This window comes from Cibotium barometz, chromosome 13 (genome assembly GCF_041138505.1).
Source record: "Cibotium barometz isolate CiBa-2024 chromosome 13, ASM4113850v1, whole genome shotgun sequence".
Lineage (NCBI taxonomy): Eukaryota > Viridiplantae > Streptophyta > Polypodiopsida > Cyatheales > Cibotiaceae > Cibotium > Cibotium barometz.
Genome location: NC_141058.1, coordinates 42,008,859 through 42,030,952, shown reverse-complemented (window position 1 = coordinate 42,030,952; position 22,094 = coordinate 42,008,859). Strand labels below are relative to the sequence as shown.

General features: G+C 43.9%; 2 protein-coding genes across 4 annotated transcripts; both read right to left on the bottom strand.

Annotated features, from left to right (window-relative positions):
- Positions 1-3,961: 3,961 nt before the first annotated feature.
- PPD6 (thylakoid lumenal protein (Mog1/PsbP/DUF1795-like photosystem II reaction center PsbP family protein)) lies at positions 3,962-20,922 on the bottom strand. 2 transcript variants are annotated; one of them, XM_086807523.1, is made up of 3 exons: positions 20,469-20,922; positions 18,455-18,709; positions 3,962-4,447 (listed from the first exon to the last, which is right to left on the bottom strand). In XM_086807523.1, the coding sequence occupies exons 1-3, from the start codon at positions 20,878-20,880 to the stop codon at positions 4,341-4,343; spliced, it is 774 nt and encodes a 257-aa protein (XP_086663649.1). In that variant the 5' UTR covers positions 20,881-20,922; the 3' UTR covers positions 3,962-4,340. The 2 variants fall into 2 exon arrangements, with proteins under 2 accessions (XP_086663649.1, XP_086663648.1); XM_086807522.1 differs by having other exon boundaries at positions 18,393-18,709; positions 20,469-20,919.
- LOC147632698 (uncharacterized) lies at positions 7,951-18,376 on the bottom strand. Of its 2 annotated transcripts, none has more exons than XM_086807524.1 (2): positions 16,234-18,376; positions 7,951-13,582 (listed from the first exon to the last, which is right to left on the bottom strand). In XM_086807524.1, exons 1-2 carry the CDS (start codon positions 16,339-16,341, stop codon positions 13,268-13,270), a joined length of 423 nt encoding a protein of 140 aa, XP_086663650.1. In that variant the 5' UTR covers positions 16,342-18,376; the 3' UTR covers positions 7,951-13,267. Both variants share the same exon structure in this region, with proteins under 2 accessions (XP_086663650.1, XP_086663651.1).
- Positions 20,923-22,094: the final 1,172 nt, after the last annotated feature.

Here is a 22,094-nt window from a genome sequence, read left to right as displayed (position 1 = left end):
AATTCTCATAAAAAATATAAAAATATTTCAAAGTTAAGAAAAATAGCCCCCTAAAAGTTGATGTTTCACATCAAAGTTGATGCAAAACATCAACTTTTTCACACAACTCGATGTTTTTCATTCATGCAAAACATCAACTCCACAAAACTCGATGTTTTGCATCAAGTTTTAGATGCTCTAGAGAAGAAAGTTGAAGGATCGGAGGTCTATTTTCACAAACGGCCTATTTTATCGATTATGTCCGTAATGGCATGCTCAGATGACCTATTCCACAAATTTTGAGTACCAACACGACTATGTTACAGTGCGATGTGCAAACGTCACAAAACGATTTGCCGCTCTCGCGGGGACAGAATCGCTAAAACAAGCCGTTTGTGGAAGTAGACCTCCGATCCTCCAATTTTCTTCTCCAGAGCATCTGAAACTTGATGGAAAACATCGAGTTTTGTGGTAGAGTTGATGTTTTGCATCAAACTCGATGCAAAACATCGAGTTGTGTGGAAAAGTTGATGTTTTGCATCAACTCCATATGCAAAACATCAACTTTAATAAAAGTTGATGTTTTGCATCGAGTTAATGCCAAACATCAACTTTTTTATAAAACTTGATGTTTTGCATCAAAGTTGATACAAAACATCAAGTTTTATGGGAAGTTGATGTTTTGCATAACATTGATACAAAAAATCAAGTATTGTAAAAAAGTTGATCTTTTGCATAGAAAGTTAATTTTTTGAATATAAAGTTAATGTTTTACATCAACTTGATGTAAAATATCAAATTTTCATAAAAGTTGATGTTTTGTATCAAGTTGATGGAAAACATCAACTCTTAGCTGAGAAGTTCCTACTCAGCATTAAGTTGGCTGCAAATGTTGTATAGCTAAAACATCCTTACTATGTGTAGTAACTAGTAGGATTCGAACCCCTAAGTCCTTGTCTCATATTTTACAAAAAAGTATTTTGAAAAGTATAAACTTTTGTTTCTTAAAGCAAGCTTTTTCATACTTTCTAAACTCACAATAACTAAAATTACCATTTAACCCTTTTTGTCACATCAAGGACACATCTTCTTTAAAAATGAGTGTGTAATTATTTTTCAAAATTAGACAACTTTTAAATAACTTATTCATGATATTTTAAAATTCATCTGTACATAACAAACTCTTTTTAAAAAAGTATATATTATCAATTAAGAAATTGTGATATTCCTCAAGAGCTTCAAAATGGATTTTAATACTACTCTCATCAAGAGCCAAAATAGGGTTTTATAATTAAGATAATAATTGTATCAAGATAATACTTTTGTAATATAATTATATAAATAGTTTTTTATAGTTGCACTTTGTAGCACATCCTCAATCATGCTAACATGGCAGATGACCCAAGGAGTCTAAGCTTCAAGTGTACACATAGAAGAAAAAAAATGTATTTGTGGATAGTGAAGAAGATGATGCCTTGTCTACCTTCTCAGGGAAAGACACATCAACTAGTGATGGTGTAGCAATGATTATGAGGAACCATAACTATGCCATAAGCTATATGTTTAGAAAAAAGCTTCTTTTTACAGTTACATCATTTTTTTAATGGATTGAAGATGAAAATAATAAGGATTGTCTCTATTTTGGCATGTTTTTTGAAAACTTATTGTTAGATTTTCAATTATAATCTCAAAAAGTAAGCAAAACGAAGTCTTTTTTTTCATGTCAATTTTTGTAAGAAATATGTAAAGTGCCCAAAATATTATCGTTTTTTGGCAGCGTTGTACGCATGCGTAGACCACTTTTTAAAAAGAGGTAAAACGCTAAACTTTTTTGATGGAATCTTTGAAAGATGCCAAATGTTTCTTGGTTTCAAGAAATATTACCTATTTTGTCTACAACAGTGTTACTAACTACTACTACTACTGCTGCTGCTGCTATTGTTATGCTGCTACTACTAGCTAACTAACTACTACTACTTCTACTACTACTACTACTATTAACTAACTAACTACTACTACTACTACTACTTCTACTTCTACTACTACTACTATTAACTAACCAACTAACTAACTACTAACTACTAGCTACTAGCTACTAGCTACTAGCTACTAACTACTAACTGCTACTGCTCTACTGCTACTAATACTACTAACTAACTAACTAACTAACTACTACTGCTGCTACTACTGCTACTCCTGCTGCTGCTGCTGCAGCAGCAGCTGCTGCTGCCGCCGCTGCCGCCGCCGCCGCCGCCGCTGCTGCTACTAACTAACTGCTACTACTAACTAACTACTACTACTGCTGCTGCTAACTACCTAACTACTACTATTGCTGCTGCTGTGCTGTTGGCTGCTACTACTACTGTTGGATGTATGCACGTTAAGGTGGTACCAAAAGTTATGTTCGAGACATTGCTATTTAGTTGATTTCAATAGTTGGATTTCTTTTACTCTATTCCCTTTAAAAGTAGTTCAAAATTCATGTGTTTTCGAGCCCGATGGTTAAGAGGCATTCAATACTCTATGCATTCGCTCTCAAATAATTCTCATAGCCTCTTCACTTTAGCACCTACCCCCCCTGACACCCATCCTCCTGTTGCCCCCTCTCCACCCTACCTCTCTCATTTTCCCCCTCTCCACACTCCCTCTCTCATTCTCCCCTGGAAGCAGCACAAATCACTCAAGGTTGCTCTCTCTCATTTATACCAATGATGATAGATTTCTCTTAACCACAATGGTCACGTATGTATCAAGACTCCATGGAGTGCATCTCCACACTTGGAAGCTACATATGACAGAGCTGAAGAAACACCATGTAAATGTAAGGTTCTGCCAACATCCCCCACATGCATCATGTGCTCTATGTCAGAGCAAAATTGCAATAAGGAGGTATGAGAAGCTAAAAGAAAAAGAGTGCAACACGAGCAAAAAAAGGTCAACTTGGGCTAGGTAAACATTAATGAGGACACAACAAGCGATAGTCTCAAATGCTAAAAAATTAGTAAGGTAGTGTCATGTTTTTTTGAAAAAAAAAGATGGAATGACTTCTGAGGCAGTGAGAGATGTCTAGGGCAGAGTGTCTCTTCATCCATTGCTCAACCATGTTGAAGATAGAAAGAAGAGAACATAAGTGCGAGTTAACGAAGCAAGCGATGGTGAAATAGCCTAGGTCAAATGAAGAGCTATTTCGTAAAAGGAGCAGCATGATGGCCCTAATGAATTCTACTAGGGTTTGCAAGGCATGACTTGACATCAATGTTCGTGCTGTCTTAAGAACATTGAACATTCACCAAAGGAACTTGCATATTGCATGCACTAGACTTCTCCTTTTGGAAGATGGATGTTTGCCCCTGAAAACATGTCAACAAGAAGATCACACTATTTGTATCATAGAAGAGGTGAAGGATTTGGTATTTGAGTTATGGTCATCCCCCCATACCAGAGTCTCACCAAACAAGAAGGAGCTGAATTTAAAGGAAAAAAATTCTACAAACTTGTAGCTCACTATGAGGTACTTGTACCCATACAAGTTCAGCTTTCATCCGTTTGGTGATGCAGTTTCTTTAAAATGTGTAAGAAATTTCAACAACTTCCACTTATATATGCCCTACTGTACTGAAGATTGTAATAAAGTCTTAGGAGTAATTAAGAGCTACCAGAGGGAAAAAAATGTTGAAATCATTAGGTAAAGAAGATCATAAGTAGTAATTAAAACTCCAAGCAGAGCAACAAAGCACAGTATGTCTATGCTACATTATGAGTTGTTAAAAAGCTTTACTATCCTTGCCTAGAACATATGCCAAGAACCTCCACTTGGTGGCTTAGAAATTGGTGCTTACAAGGTAGGTTTATGTTAATGTTGGGCTGCTAAAAACCCTACATATACTAGGTCTTTTCATCTTATCTTTTTTTAGTTGATCAGCACCTTGCTAGGATTTGAATTGTGAAGTATACAGCAAGTAATACTCTAATTTGAGTTGAAGATGGAAAGGAGATGATGCTATATAATAATAGGAGGTGAACCTCCTCCTCAAAAATAAACACTGCATAATGTTTACAAGCTCCAGCAGCATACTTGGTTCCAAAGAGCATGGTGCCTACAAGGCCCATACATATGAGTCCACAAAGTGCATGCAGGAAGATAATTCGCACCCCCACAACTGAGTTAGCTAGGAAAACAAGACTAGCCATCAGTGTACGTTTCCAGATCATGCTCTTCTGACTGTGACTGGAACAAAACTTACCACAGCTGCTCACCAGAAACATTATGTTCAGGCAATCACAATATGATATTACACTAGGCTTGGAAAGACTCCAAGACAGTTTTCAATACTCCTTGAGATGTAGACCATTGTGCATCACTAGCACTGACGACAAAGAGCAAAACCACATTTCCCTTTGCTGTGGCTGCAGCAAGATTGTGAGTTCCTGTCCGAGCATATGGTGTATCCAGTGCATAAACATAGTACTGCATGAACAGAGAAATATATCAAACAAAATCTCTCTCTCTCTCTCTCTCTCTCTGCGTTTTCTTCACTTTGCGGATGGTGCTAGATGCGATTGATAGACTACACATAGGGAGGGCGCAAGATCATGAAGGTCTAGCAGCTGAACATTTCTCATATGCACGGGATACTCTGGCCCAATCCTTGTACACATGTTTAATAGAGCTGCATGTGAAGGTTTCCCAGCTAGTTGGACAGATAACACTATTGTGCCGTTGCTTAAGAGCGGAGATCCCATGATGCCTAGTAACTATCGTACGATCATGATTGGCCATTATCTAGCTAAGGTATACGGATCCATCTTGGAGCATGAGATGAGCCGGTGGGCAGAGAGGCAGGGACATAGAGCAACTGGACAGGCTGGTTTTAGGAGGGGATACGCCACACTGGATCATATGACATATACTCACCCTCAGAGCTCTTATTGAGGAAGGACGAGCACGAGGACGGAGGATATATTGTTGTTTTGTGGACTTCCGCAAAGCATTTGATACGGTACCACGTGCCAGGCTTATGAGGAGACTACAGGATATTGGTGTCCCCGAGGAGATGCAGTGGGAGTATACACTTTGTATGAGTCAGTGATAGGCAGAGTACGTGTCCCAGGGGGCTTGTCGGATGCAGTGAACAGTACTATTGGCGTGAAGCAGGGCTGCCCGCTTTCACCCATGCTCTTTGGGCTATACATTGATGAGGTATCAGACTATGTGGATAGATTGGGTGGCCCAGGGGCGAGCCTAGCTGGGGTGTTGATACCCATCCTACTATATGCAGATGACATTGTGCTTATCTCAGACACTCCTGAGGGACTACAGAGACACTTGGATGCATTGCAGTCTTTTTGTGTAGACAAAGATCTCACAGTGAACCTTTGTAAAACCAAGGTTATGACATTTAATACCACACAAGCATGGGTGACTAGAACACAGACGCAGTTTACGTTTAGAGGAGAGCCAGTTGAGTATGTCAGATCCTATGTGTACCTGGGGGTGACCTTCAGAGGGCCGTGGTTTTCTATGAGGGAGGCAGCAGAGGCTAGACTAGCATGAGGATTTGCAGCTTTGGGGCCACTTGAGAGACAGTGCGCAAACATACAGTTTCAGGAGCCACGCACGAAACTATGGCTATTTGACACTCTGGTTACATCGACACTTCTCTATGGAGCAGAGATATGGGGGCCTAGTCTTTTCCATAAGAGGAGGAAGCCATTGGCAGGACAGGACGGACCAGAGAGAGACTATTATGATGGTGGCAGCATATGGAGAGGCCATTAGTGATGATGATTGCACGCATGATTCGGAGCAAGTCATCAGGGCAGAGATGGGGGCTGCCCCAGTGGTTACTGAGGCTTTGTTCCGTGCAGTTACTTTTCTCCATAGAATATGGGAGCTCCAAAACACGCAAATGAGCCACAGAAGGCTTCATGCCATGCCAAGCTTCATAAGGAGTTTTAGACTGCAAGGCCTCCACGACTCATGTCTGGGCAGTCGGCCAGCCACAAGACTGCAGATGGGACAGTTGGCCAGCCACTAGGTGCTCCTGCCAACCTCTGGCATCCCTCCACACCACTGGAAAAAATGGGAAAAATAAAGAAAAAATACGGGGAGTGAGAAAAAATGATAAAACACCTCATAAAGGCGGGCACACCCACAACAAAGGACCTGGTGTATAAAACTAGATAGGAGATGACTTCTAACACCCCCTCTCAGCTCTTGGCTGTGAAACCAACCACAGGGAGCTGGGGTGCCGCCTGAGCAAATCCTGAGATAGCAACTTCGTGAAGAGGTCCACTGTACTGTCCTCCGTCGAACAGAACTCTAGCAAGATGTCATCAGCAACGATCTGTTCACGAACAAAGTGCCTCTGTATGACAATGGGTTCCTCCAGTGGAAGCCCAAACCTGCAATGTAAACTCTGCATTCTCACCACCTCACAAGCAGCATCACAAGCAGCTCGGTACTCTGCCTCTGTCCGCGACAAGGCAAAAGATGAATGCCTCTTACTGCTCCGTAGAACTCCTGGGCCTGAAGTAGATCTCCTCGTGTCCCGATCTCCTCCCCAAACTGAGTCACTCCAACAGACGAGTAAAATGCTGAGTACGAAGAGGGCAAATGTGACAGCAACGTTATGGCCATATCCTCTGATGATATCTCCTTCCCACCTGAAGAACTTCTTGCTGAAGAGCCTGCAGCTTGTTAATATGCTCCCGCATCGTCGACGACTTTGCAGGGTTCATAACCCACATCTATACTTCCAAGGAAATCCTCTTCATGGGCTGTTGTAAAGAGAAGCCAAATGCTGCCATATACCTCTGGCCAGCGTCATATGCTTTACATGATTGATTACCTGTGGTGTGCAGTTGAGAAAGATAAACGAACGGATCCTGGTGTTGACACGATCCCACATCTGTGTCTGAGCCTCCCGGTCCTTTCGGATCGACGGTAACTCCCCTTCCTCTACTTCCGGCCGTGGAACACTAAAAACGACGAAATCAGCGAGGTCGTAAGACTCCAGAACAGATTCCATCATAACCTTCCATATGCCGTAGTTGTTCCCGTCCAACTGACAGTCCACTGGGAACGTGGGGAGTGTTGGGATCTTCACATGCCTCTCGGCCATCTCAAACAGATCTGCCATTGCGGGGATGTACTTTGGAAAGGGTGGGTGGATGGGAATAAAGAAGAACTAATACCTGCAAGTGGCTGTCCAGAAAATCAGCCCGCCGTCCTCTTGCTTCTCCTCTTCCCGAACAGTCCAAAACAGTCCACCAATCAGCAACACAACAATCCCTCTCTTGCTCACACAAATCCCAAGAACTATCTAGAGCCTAGGCTCTGATACCATGTCAGAATGCGCAACAGAGATGATGAGCAGATCTGGGAACACGAGCAAAACACATGCAGAAAAAATACAGCACAAGAGAGAGAGAGAGATATAGGCGTGTAACTCTGCTCTATATACACAAGAAGATCCCGCAAAAGACTGAATGAGGAAGTGGTGGGGGCATGGGGCCTATTTATATGCCCCATGTGAGCAGTCGGCCAGCACTGGCGGCCCTCCACGACTGCATGAGCAGTCGGCCAGCAAAAAGTCCACGACTGCATACATCCAGTCGGCCAGCAATACAGAAGTCCACAACTGATGTCTGGGCAGTCGGCCAGCCACAAGACTGCAGATGGGACAGTTGGCCAACCACTAGGTGCTCCTGCCAACCTCTGGCATCCCTCCACACCACTGGAAAAAATGGGAAAAATAGGGAAAAATACGGGGAGTGAGGAAAAATGATAAAACACCTCATAAGGGCGGGCACACCCACAACAAAGGCCCTGGTGTATAAAACTAGACAGGAGATGACTTCTAACAAAGTATTGACGCACTCCCGCCTTTTGCTTATAGCCTGGACTGCCCGTTCTTAGATCTTAGCCGTTCAGAGCTGAATCGGGTGATCAGGATGGACATTGTGAGACTAGATACAGAGAGGACATGGGTGGACACACACCTCTCACATGGTATTCGGAGTGCTATTGGACAGATTCGCACCTCTTCACACTGGCTGAGGATAGAGACAGGATATATCACTAGAGGACCGCATATGCCAGCTTTGCCATCAGGAGGTGGAATTGGAGGAACACTATATATGTCGTTGTACTGTCTACTATGAGATCCGAGGAAGGTACCACTGCCTGTTCTGTGAAGGCTTTGGACCTTTGCATCGGATCATGGAATTTGAGGACCAAAGGTGCTTAGGGCTCTTCATACTTGAGCTTAGATGCCACAGAGAGAGCCTATTGAGGGACAGGAAGGCAGTGGGACCAAAGCTGCCTAGACAGAGAGCCCTCACAGATTTTTTCAGAGCTAGCACTGTAACCCCACCAGCCTCTACTCCCCCATCTATAGGCCTACCTCGCAGACCACTCAGAGGACTCACCCTCGACAGAGCCATTGCCATCTGTAGAGCGAGACGCCCACGACCACGAGGATCGTGTCCACGACTCCCTCACCATTGGCAGATTCGAGCCATCATTGCCTGCCACCAGAGGAGTTTACAGCGACGATTCAGCGGTTCAGCTTTCAGCTCTTAGCTCTCTTAGGATGTTACTATTTTCATTCTTTCTTTCAGATTTGTTATGATGAGACATCATCATCATCAGTTGTACCTTGTTTTGGTCTCATGGGCCATTTTGGCCTTTAGGAGACGTTAATATATCTTTCTTTCTTTGTGTGTGTGTGTGTGTGTGTGTGTGTGTGTGTGTGTGTGTAGGCGCGCGTGCGCGTGTGCGTGTGGGCGGGGATGCATGCTGCCCAAAAGTCCGTCCTCCATGTCATTAGAACCACAGCCAAACCACCCACTAAAAAAATTCCCCAAATTCCATGGTATGGTAAGGAATGTAAAGCCAACTATGATCAGCTTCAGCAAGAGCAAGCTACAGGTATACATTTAACCAAGGGGCCAAACACTCCTCACAGCTTTTCCCACAATGTTGGGGAGCCCCAAGCTAGAGTCAGTTAACAAAGAGAAACAAGGACACCCAACCAGAGCACACCTTAACATACCTCTGCCCCACAGAGTCCTCCATCATGACCTTGAGACACTCTGCTGCATCTAGATTGTCAACACCCACACACTTGTCTAAAACATCTTGGATACCAAGAGCCCTTGTAACCCCATTGTTTAAACAGAAAATGAGCTTGCAACCCTAGAAGAGGCACACATGGCCAAAGCTCATATAAAACTAATCAGGCATATGCTGTGTTACAATGACCTAAGAGTTCCTTGTGGTGCACAAAAAGCCGATACCTTACTACCCACAAGCAAACGGCCAAGCCGAAAGCACAAACAAGACTCATCTTCTATATCTTTGTTGTTATAGTTTTTAGGGATGCTCAATGCATCTCCGTTCATAGGCCATTTTGGTTTCTCACACACGTTAACAAATCTCTCTCCCCCCCCATTTAGCAGAGTTAGAATCAGCAGACACACCAGATCAGAAACAAATCTCTCTCTCTCCCCCCATTTAGCAGGGTTAGGATCAGCAGACACACCAGATCAGAAACACTACTGACAGGTAGTTCTCACTGTAGAGCCTTGCCAAGAGGGAAGAGAATAATTAGAAGTTAGAAGACACCCAGCTGGTCCCTGGGAAAGACCTCACCCCACAACAACACAAGAGCTAATAGGTAATGCTGACATTCTACCATTGGCAGAGACTTGAGAAAATGATGCTCAAAGATCCCACCAAACAGCTCATGTGCAAAGCGTTCTCCATGGAGGTCAACAAAAATCAGCAGCAAGGAAGGGGAAATGATTGTGCTGCATGCATGATTAGAAAAAATCTGAAGTCAAGGGTTTCCATAATCAAAGAGGATATGGATAATACTTTAGGTCTATTTAGATGTACCTTCACAATCACTTCTTCTTGTGGCTAGATGCTACATCTCCCACAGATTAAATGTTCCTATAATGGGCACGACCAATACATTGAGAGCTCACATGCCAGGCAGATGTTCTGGTTTTGGGAGATTCGAATGCATGCTCTGCCAGTTTTTCCAGACAGCCCATAGTAGATATGGATACCCCATTGCAGTGAGCCAGACCACCATGGAAGGGCACCGATTCAGGTGTAACAATAATATACGATAATAGGGAATGAAATTTTACAATGATAAGTCAAAAACTTGCATCAAACACAATGGTAGTAGTGTCGTCAATTACTTACTCCTCTCAGAGACCAGCATCTATGCGACTTTCTTTTTGTGAACTTGTATTAGAATCTGACCATAGACCAGTGCATGTCAAAATTGCAGAGGGAGCCATTGGATTACAACAGTCAGCTTGTGATACATACCCAGCTGCGTTTTGGGTGGCCTGGACAGCAGGTTTTGGGCGCCTAGGTCTGGTGTATTGTGCAGCAACATAGTGGAGTCGTGAAAGCTGGCCGAATAGTGGCCAATCAGTCCCACAGCTGTGTGTGTGTCGACTACTTGTTACACATAAGAGTCCTTAGAAAGGGGTGCACAAATCGGGTTTGAGAAGAATGAGTTTGAGGTAAGTTGGCCTAGAAAACCTGTAAATTTTTCTATTCTGGCATCCCGTGTGTGCGCTAACTGCCTGTTAGGGTAGAACCCCTTAGAATCAGGAGTGCAGAAAGGTCGGGTTTGGGAAGTAATTTTTAGTTTTCTTATTGATCTCTGGTTCATAGCTGCTCATCATGGATGCAGAGCAAGTGTCGACTATGTTTGCCAGCACGTAGGCCTGTATGAATGCCCAGGCAGTTGCTATGGCAGCCATGAACACATATCTGGGCGCCTGGCAGCATCCGGGCAAGGATTGTGTACACCCACGATGTGTACAGGCTATGGTAGGTAAGCACAGTTCTAATGGGGGAGTTGTCCCATGCACAACAACAGGCACTTCAGGAGGATTTTTCAAAACCATCCAAAAAGTTGGCTAGATAGTCTTTTACTTTCTTCCGCAGTAGAGGTGGTTCCATCCGCAAAGATGGCACCACAGGAGGACATGTCAGTAGAGGTGGTTTCTGCACCACAAGATGACATGTCAATGGATGTCTTCACCACAAGAGGCTGTGTTAGAGGACGAGATTTGTTAATAGCTCATCAGATAGAGGCCGGAGCATTTTCTATGGTATAGAAAACACATATAGTCTGGCTGAATTGGAGGAGCTAGGAGATGATCTCAGTACCCGTGGAGTTCTTCAGCTAGATGAGCTCGTCTGGCAATGATTCCTTATGTTTAGCATGGACTTCAAAAAACTCATGTATGAGATGGTTGAGAAGAGATTAGAAAAACTTCTTTTATCACCATCCAACCCAGCTATTTATCACTCATGCCCTGCTGAATGTGAAGTCTTCAAAGAATTTCTCTGAGAATGCTTAATGAGATGCTTTGCTGTAAAAAGCCCGAAAGGGCTGCTTAACAAAATGTGATTTGCTTCAATTTTAGATATGACTTTGAAGCATTGCCAAGCACTACATATATATTCCAAACTCTTACTAGAACGAAGCATAAACACATAGTTCACAAATGAGGACATGTACCGACATTCTAATACACCTTACTCCAAAGCAGATGCCAGACAAATGCGAAGGAAGAATAGGCCAAACAAAGTCAACAAGGGATTGCATGTGCATGATAGAAGACCAAAGATTGTGGAAAACTTTTGGAGAACACACAGTGCACACATGAGGACATATACCAACATTCTAATGCACCTTACTCCAAAGAAGATGTTGCACAAATGCCTAAGCGTGAGTGGCTCACAGAAACTTTCACCCACTTCACAATGAAAGACATTCGGTGGGGGGTCCAAAGATCCTCAATGCGTAAGGCAGCTAACTTGCAAGGCTATGGCTGAGATGCTCAAATCAGTGGGAGAATTGGCTGAATAGTGAATCCAGGATATCTTTACTTTGGCATTGCAGCACGGGATGCTGGCTCAATGAACCATAAACTGGCTAAAATCTGTTCACAAAGAAGGAGGCTAAACTCTGTTCACAAAGGAGAAGACAAGAATCAATTAGGTAACTACTGAAGGATCATGGTTAGCTCCGTCATGGCCAAGCTCTTTGTTACTGTCATAGAATGCAGACTTAGCAACTGGGCCGGCAAAAATAACAAGCACATGTTCAACTTGCACATAACACTATTGACCATCTGGCAACTCTAGGGGTGCTGAAGGAAGAGACTAGGTAACAGGCTGTATTGTTGCTAGACTTCAAAAAATCCTTTGACCAGGTTCCACAAGATGGCCTGTGGAAAAAAAAGGATGGGCTGGGAGTTCCATGTGAACAATGATTGCAACTGCACAAAAATAACAACAGGTAAAATGAAAGGTGTACACGAGAATTGAAATCTCAGAGAATGAATGCCATCTCTCACCCATTCTATTTAGTCTCTGCATTGATAGACTCAAAGTCTTGGTGCTAGGCTATGCTAGACCATGGTCAATGTGCAGAAGACAAAAACAATGTTCATAAAAACCTTGAAAGGGCATCTTCCCATTCCTTCTGTTAAGATCAGCCAAAGTTGTGGACACCTTCAAACAGTTGGGCATACAAGGATCTGTGCAAAGCCTCCTCCCATGATCTGCTCCTCCTCAGAGTCAAGAGTGAAGGTCTGATTTTCCAAATGTGTTGCATCCATGTCAAATCAAAGAAAACACTCACCATCCTTCCACCAATAGGTTTTAGGCCTGAAAAGATGTACTCTTGTCCCTGCTCTCATACGAATGGCATCTAGGCACTCTGGTGGAAGTGATACTTTGTCAAGATATTACGCACAATCTCTTTTCGACATTAATAAGAATACTAAAATCTGATGCCACATTAGCACTGAGTCCCAATGGCCAGCTAGGCACTTTTTTGCAAAGTATTTGCTTTACAGATATGAGAGTGAAAGTATTAAGGGTAAAGGCTGGAACTGAATCAATAACTACCTAAATATACTCTTTATGCTAACAAGCTGGGGACAGAGAAAAAGTCTGATTTCTTCTCCTCCAAGAAGAAAATGCTGCTGCAGGCTCAAAAGCCCTAAAGATCTGCTGCATCTTCGCTGCGTTCTACAGTTGTATCTGGCAATACTATGGCTGCTGCGACAAAGGTGCTGTTGGATTGCTAAAAAAATGAATGAACAGATAATGGCGAAGTGTGCCTTCTTTAAATGATAATTATTTAGAAGACATGACCAAATCTGGGAACACGAGAGCAAACACAGTGCAGAAAAACAGCACAAGAGAAGGAGAGAGAGAGAGGCGTGTAACTCTGCTCTATATACACAAGAAAATCTGCAAATACAAGATACAAGAATGGCAAGGGCTGTGGGGCCATTTTATATGAAGAGTCATCTGCAACCATGAGCTCAACAGCCTCATCAGGAAGCTCCCGTCCAATCTGGTATCCATCAACCAAATCAATGAACCATTCTGCTTCCGAGTCAAAGAGGCATCATACTGCTCACAAGGATCAACACTTGTTACGGTGGAAAGCCAAGTCCTAGAAACTTGATGAAGACCACGCAAGGCCTTCTGAAACCTGTCAACCACCCCCTCTAAATCCAGAACCACAAAGCCCGGAGGATCCACCTCTGTCACGTGCACACCAGTCAGGTGTACAGTGACATGGCATCATTATGGCATCATTAGCATCATCAGATTCATCAGGCATTTTACCAGCATTTATTCAGGCATTTTTATGCATTTTTGGGGCAGCCTACTACCATTTATGGTATTATGGCGTTTTATGGGAGTGATGCATCTGGCCGACTACAGCATCTGGCCGACCAGCCCTCTCATGGACATATATATAGGCGCCTCACCATTCAGCTTTAGGCACATCATCCATTCAGTCATCAGGCTCATCAGAGTGAAGCGCATCCTCATCTGGAGCATCAGGCGTTTCAGCATATCAGCCTCAGCACCATAATCAGCAAACGCAGCCTCCTCTGGAGCATCATGCGTTTCAGCCATCATCACCAGCAGTAGCATTTTTGGCATTTTTATGCATTTTTGGGGCAGTCGACTACCATTTATGGTATTATGGCGTTTTATGGGAGTGATGCATCTGGCCGACTACAGCATCTGGCCGACCAGCCCTCTCATGGACATATATATAGGCGCCTCACCATTCAGCTTTAGGCACATCATCCATTCAGTCATCAGGCTCATCAGAGTGAAGCGCATCCTCATCTGGAGCATCAGGCGTTTCAGCATATCAGCCTCAGCACCATAATCAGCAAACGCAGCCTCCTCTGGAGCATCATGCGTTTCAGCCATCATCACCAGCAGTAGCATTCAGTTAACGCATCTCCATCAGCATTCGTCCTCAGCAAACGCAGCCTCATCAGCCAATCAGATCTGCGTTTCATCCTCAGGACAACATTCAGCATCATATTCAGCAGTTCAGCCCGCATATAGGCAGCATATTCAGTCTTACAGATCCATTTGGATCATCATTGTAACTTCATTCATTCATTTAATATAGCTGCATTGCATTGACACATACTTGTCTATCGGTTTGTCTCTTAAACATCATTAAGTGCAGTTAAGTGTAGACTAAGGTTGAGATTACTACGGTCACCATCCCTCCCATGTCACATTGGTATCAGAGCGTCACAGGGTAGCCAGCCTTAGAGCATGTTCATTCCAGCAGTCATTCAGTCAGTCATCATTTTTATCGCTTCCGCACAGTTAAACCCAGTTCTGAAAATTTTGCAAGCCACCCTTAGGGATTTTCCCTTAGGTCTGCATCAGTAACCCATCCATCTGCATTCTTGCACAGCATATAGGGTTGCACATGGTTTGCATAGCAGTCATCGTAGCAGTCATCTTAGTAGTCAGTCCTGCATACATGTTACCCATGAACTCTCAAGGAAGAAGGACATCCATCATCAAAGGAGCACATAAGTTTTGGCTTCAACTGGCAGCAGCAGGGGGTTTCTCTTCCACAGAAGACGGAAGTTTGCTCCAACATCGCCTCAGGAGGTTCAGAGCTTCAGGTACGCCGGAAATGGTAGGTGAAAGGTTTCCAGGAACAGGTCAGGGGTGACTCAGGTAGTTGCCATTCAGTTCCCACAGTATATAGCGTCTTGGCTCAAGGATTTCACTCCTGCAGACGGCCTCAGTCCCAGCAGAAGACAGAAGGGGGCAGTGGTTCGGAGGAGAAGGATCGCAGACGAGTCGAAGGTTGCCAGGTATCCACCCAGCAACAGTTTAGCAGCAGGGAATGTCACGTGCACACCAGTCAGGTGTACAGTGACATGGCATCATTATGGCATCATTAGCATCATCAGATTCATCAGGCATTTTACCAGCATTTATTCAGGCATTTTTATGCATTTTTGGGGCAGCCGACTACCATTTATGGTATTATGGCGTTTTATGGGAGTGATGCATCTGGCCGACTACAGCATCTGGCCGACCAGCCCTCTCATGGACATATATATAGGCGCCTCACCATTCAGCTTTAGGCACATCATCCATTCAGTCATCAGGCTCATCAGAGTGAAGCGCATCCTCATCTGGAGCATCAGGCGTTTCAGCATATCAGCCTCAGCACCATAATCAGCAAACGCAGCCTCCTCTGGAGCATCATGCTTTTCAGCCATCATCACCAGCAGTAGCATTTTTGGCATTTTTATGCATTTTTGGGGCAGCCGACTACCATTTATGGTATTATGGCGTTTTATGGGAGTGATGCATCTGGCCGACTACAGCATCTGGCCGACCAGCCCTCTCATGGACATATATATAGGCGCCTCACCATTCAGCTTTAGGCACATCATCCATTCAGTCATCAGGCTCATCAGAGTGAAGCGCATCCTCATCTGGAGCATCAGGCGTTTCAGCATATCAGCCTCAGCACCATAATCAGCAAACGCAGCCTCCTCTAGAGCATCATGCGTTTCAGCCATCATCACCAGCAGTAGCATTCAGTTAACGCATCTCCATCAGCATTCGTCCTCAGCAAACGCAGCCTCATCAGCCAATCAGATCTGCGTTTCATCCTCAGGACAACATTCAGCATCATATTCAGCAGTTCAGCCCGCATATAGGCAGCATATTCAGTCTTACAGATCCATTTGGATCATCATTGTAACTTCATTCATTCATTTAATATAGCTGCATTGCATTGACACATACTTGTCTATCGGTTTGTCTCTTAAACATCATTAAGTGCAGTTAAGTGTAGACTAAGGTTGAGATTACTACGGTCATCATCCCTCACATGTCACAACCTCCTTCTGCAAGTAATCAACTGCCACCTGCCTGGCTTTCCAAGAGGTCCCCGTGGAAAGAACATCCTCATCTACAGGAGTTTCTTTGTCCCGAATACTACGAGACATCAGAGCATAGGTTTCTTGTAAAGTTTCCTCTGACTGACGAACACAAGAACTACCAACATCAGTACTGGAAAGTTCCTGCCAACTGCTGCCATCAAACTGGCAAGCTATCCACCATTTGGTCCGAGAAAGCCTGCACCTGCAACGTATCCACACCTAAGTGGCCATTACCAGACTGCCACTCATCACAAAATTGAGGACCTGGGAGAGAGAGTGCTGAAAGCTTGTAAACTCCATTCTCCACTCCGCCTTCCCATACTACCTGGCCTGTTGCCTTGTCCCGGAGAGCAACAAAGTGCTCATCAAACTCCACCTGTACGCCAGTCTTGCAAACCTGATGCACTGACAACAGATGGAAACCAAGTGACGGAACATATGACACTTGGGAGGAATGCTTCCCCCCCTTTGCCATCGAGAACTATCTCCAACCTGCCCTCACTATGAACTGGAATAGTGGATGTATCCCCAGTAAGAATGTGACCAGAATACCTGCAGAGATCTTGTAAATCTGAACGGAAAGGAGTCATGTGCCTGGAAGCACCACCGTCTAGAATCCACTCCCAAGTATCCGTAGCGGCGAGTCCTCCAACCTCCTCCCTGCCTGAAGAAAATGAAACATCGCTGTCCATCACCTCCAGGTGCACAAATGCTGGAGTCTTCACGATTGCTGTTGAGGAGTCTTCACCCTTCTTGGTGTTCCGCTTGGGACACTGCCTCCAATAGTGACCTTTCTCGCCACAATCATTACAGGTCCTCTCTGCCTTTAGTTTCTCGCGGTCAGCGTCGGACTTCTGCTCAAAAGACTTCTCTGTTGAAGCCTTCCCTTTGCCCTTGTTACTACGGCCTTTCGACCGTACTGAGCCTGCCACTGGTAATCAAAGACGAGTAAAATGCTGAGTACTGAGAGAAGGCAAATGCGACAGCAATGTTATGGCCATGTCCTCCGACGATATCTCCTTCCCAGCCTGAAGAACTTCCTGCTGAAGAGCCTGCAGCTTGTTAATATGCTCCCGCATCGTCGACGACTTTGCAGGGCTCATAACCGGCATTTGTACTTCCAAGGAAATCCTCTTCATGGGCAATACCCTGTTATAAAGAGAAGCCAAATGCTACCATATACCTCTGGCCAGTGTCATATGCTTTACATGATTGATTACCTGCGGTGTGCAGTTGAGCAAGATAAATGAATGGACCTTAGCGTTGAAACGATCCCACAACTGTGCCTGTGCCTCCCAGTCCTTACGAATCGACGGTAACTCCCCTTCCTCTACTTCGGGCCGTGGAACCCCCAACAACGATGAAAACAGCAAGGTCGTAAGACTCCAGTTCAGATTCCATCATAACCTTCCATATGCCGTAGTTGTTCCCGTCCATGGGAAAAATGGGGGAAAAATACGGGAAGTGAGGAAAAATGAGAAAACACCTACAATGGGCGGGCACATCCACAACAAAGGCCCTAGTGTCTAGATAAAGACAGGAGATGACTTCTAACATAAACTCCCCCCTTGGCCCTACCTATTGGCCCAGGTGACCACACTATTTTAGCACCTTTTTGGCCCATGTACACCACTTTTCATCACCTAAAACTGCTGATTTCTCTTGGTCCATCTTGTGTTTCTTTGAATCTAAGCCTGACACTCTCAATCTCAGGATGGTTAAGCCTTGCACTTAATTCTACTTATATTATGGATTACAAGAGGCCAACTCTCATCTAATCCCTTGACACATGCATCCATGCTAGAGGTGATGCATGTGGCTTATCTCCTCTTGGCATGATCATCAAGCTGATTTTTAACATAAGGCGCATTCAAGAGGCAGCCAATCTGCATCAGGCAACACACACACACACACACACACACACACACACACAAACACAGAGTAAGACATTCCAGTGACAGGATGAAAGAAATTAGCCTTAATGTTGCAACAAATCCAGATGCACCCCTTGACTCGGCATGCTTACCATGACATACGGCAGAGAAACACTACATGCTTCAAATGATTCAAGATCTCTATCCAAAAAAAATGTGCTTTTGTAGACAGGATACCCTTACCGTTTGGTCGCCACGCTTCTCTACATGTGTCTCAACAACTTCATCAGGGTCATAACTGTTACCCGTCACAAACGGACCGAGTGCTGAAATCAATTTCTCAGGGCTACCAATCTCTTCAATCTTTGCATTTGGCTTGTTGGTGAGACGCACCATTGGAGATGCAAAAACTTGTACAGTTCCCTGCTTATCATCCTCAAACTTCACCTCCACCCATGGCTCTGCACACTTGGGCTGACAGTAATTTCCCGACAAAATATTGGCAACTCGTGCTTGCTTCCAGGTGGGAGGAAGAACAAATCGATAAGGTTGTACATTACCTGCAAATCCAAAACAATTGACCTTAAACTTCTGTTTAAATGATATTTATATACAAGAGAGAGAAAGAGAGAATGTGTGTACGTGTAAGTGCACAGGTATGTGTATGCGTGTCATAGTCACCAAAAACGTGAAACGGGAACGGAAACGTTTGAGGAATGGAAACAGGGAAACGAGTTTTTAGGGGTGGAAACGGCCGTTTCTTGTGACATATCACTTGGGAAACGAGAAACAACCATGGAAATGGATGGGGTTCTGAAACGGAGAAACATTGAAACGGCCGTTTCCTGTGACTATGATGCGTGTATGTGTATGTTATCATTTATGCATATGTATGTGCACACACAAGAGAGAACATTTATATACAAGAGAGAGAATGTGTGTACATGTAAGATCATAGGTATGTGTGTGTATGTGTATATTGTTATTGTTGTGTATGTGAGCACACACACGTGTTGCTTGAAAGAGTCAACAGGCGGCCTGGACACTATTGACTTTAAAGCTTTAGCAGACAGATTGGCAGTTGAATGATTGGTGAGGGCTCTTCACCGTATAGACAAAGCCTAGTCTCGACTCTTGTCGGTAAACCTTCATAAGGTTAGCCCAAAAGCATGCAAATCCTGGGGAGAACTACCAGAGGTTTCTCTATTTTGTGGGCTGTTTGAAACAGACACCACAGGTTCAGATCTTTGGAGGGCAGCATGGTGCAAGCACAAAGCTCTGCTAAGACAGGAAGGAAGAGGTGGGAGGTTGGGTAGTGCTGAAAATGACTCCCTCTGGTTTTAAGTATGTATCAAGGACACACAATTTGATCACAAGTAAGCCAGAAGCTTGGATACCAAAGGCATGAATACTTGGGGTTATCTATGGAACACAAATACACGACGGTAAGAAGTAATATTAGAGAATGATTCAAAGCTTTGAGAAGTGGTCTGGCTAGTTCCCCAAAAAGTCAATGTCAACTTTTGTGGGAATGTTCACTAACCACCCTCTCTCTCATCTCCATTTCTTTAATCCAAGGTCTACCTTGGTTCTGTGTGCCAAAATTCGGACCCATTCTCCAATTCATGATGATGCTTCTGTCAACCCTTGAGAACCTCTTTTTTTTTCCAACTGGCCTTAGGCCCAAGATCCTCCTGTAGTCGTTGTTTTTCACTGCCCATAGGTGCTTTTTATCTGCCCGTAGGCGATGTTGCCAACGAGGAAGCACCTTGTGGGGTTTTGAACCCAAGACCTCCTGGTCCTAGACAAGCACCTTCACCACTTGAGCTAACACCTCATTGGCAACATGTCTAGAGTCGGATGTATGGCATTTGAGGCTTGTTCATCAAGCATAATATTTTGAGAAAAAAGAAATCGAGAACCAAAAATGAGCAATGTCCTTCACATACAATTGAAAGCAAATGTGGGATTAATTACAGTCCTTGGAGCAAATATTGATGGATAACAACAGTGATCAATGTGATTTCTGATGCTGTACATGCAAATCTTTTTTCCCAGAACAATTTGTACAAGAAAGAATGATCAAAAGAGTCTTGATGGACAGACAACCTAATCAATTGGTTGCTCGAGCTCTAATCAATAGATTTTATTAAAATTATTTACTATACTGAATAATTTTTAATGGGTTTGCCTGAAAGCTATGGAAAAGGGGCTGATTAGCCCAAAAATTAATATACTTAATGATTAAGGATAGGTTTGTCTGAAACATATGAAAGAGGGGGCAGATTAGCTTGAAGAAAGTTGATGAAGAGGGGGTACCTGCTCTGAGAGCTGGGGTGTCTTTGGTTGTGGCGGTGAACAGGACGAAGCCTTTGGCAGAAGGGGCAGGTGGGAGGTAAACGCCCACAGCAACATCCTTAGCAAACCCTGTCTCTGCAAAGAGGCCCAGTGAACAAGAAGCACTTCCTGCTAACCCAAGAAGAAAACCTTGCCGCCTGCCCAACAGCACCGTGTGACCCACCTCTTCTTTGGCACTGCCCACATCGCTTCCTTCTATCCCACAGCGGAATCCCACGTTGATGCTTCTTCTCCTGCCTCCCCCCTGCACTTGCAGCTTCGTAAACTTCCTCGCTGATGACTTCCATTGCACTGCTTGATGGGTACTCCAATATGGGCAAGACCACAAGGTTGATAACACTGAGCCAGTGACTACCATCTTCATGGTAGCCATCGTTCGGTGTAAATTGTCCAGCCTTTATTAAGTAGCACCTCCCTCATGTGGATAATAAAAATTTTGTATGCATATCTAATAAATTACTTTACATAATATTAAGTATACATATATATAGTTGTCTATTGGCCCTTCTTTACTTTTAAATATAAATTACTTTACATAATATTAAATATAGATATATATAGTTGTCTGTTGGCTCTTCTTCACTTTTAGAGCCATTGAAATGCTTTTGCATTTTAATGCAAGTTAACTTCACTTCGAGTTTGGCATATTCTGAGTGAGAGACTAGTGACGTCGAGCTTGGCATGGTATGCTTACTCATGTGCAGGTTGTAAATAACCCCATGCACCTTTAGTTGATATGTTCTTAAAAAAAGAACTTCACGATAGAGAGGAACTATGCTTTTAGTCGAACTTGGAGCAAGTGCAAACCATTTGGTTAGACCACTAGCAATGTATGGGGCATCTTTTTGATTCGTGCAAGGAGGTTCAGCATGCGGGGGAAATCGAGGCTAGAAGCTCTTCCCTTAAAGGTGGAAGCTGACTTCTTGTGATGAACAAGAAGGAGCCAACATGATAGACCTCTCTCTCTCTCTCTCTCTCTCTCTCTCTCTCTCTCTCTCTCTCTCTCTCTCTCTCTCTCTCTCTCTTCAGCACACCGCAGAATTGGTAGTTCATTGAGTTGATATTCAACACATCGTATGTTCGAATCTCACTTCCCATCGGATAGATCGTTTCGATCTCTTGGGACTGTTCTTACGATGTTAAAAATCTTCTCTCTCTCTCTCTCTCTCTCTCTCTCTCTCTCTCTCTCTCTCTCTCTCTCTCTCTCTCTCTCTCTCTCTCTTCAAATGCATTTGAAATGTTCTAACATGTTTCTTTTTATGGTTCTATCAAATGGATCCTCCTCCCTTGGGTGAGCCCAAACCGTAGATCTAATTATGCAATATATGCAACATTTCCACTTGCAAGATGGTAACTTTACCCCTTCCTATAATGTGTTGAAACCCCCCCCCCCTCTCTCTCTCTCTCTCTCTCTCTCTCTCTCTCTCTCTCTCTCTCTCTCTTAGTTTCATTTGGTTGTTCTCTTTGATGAGACACCAACTTCAGATGTACTCTCAGTATTGGTCTCATAGGGCATCATGGCCTTTTAGAGGAATTAATATAGCATTTCATTTCTCTCTCTCTCTCTCTCTCTCTCTCTCTCTCTCT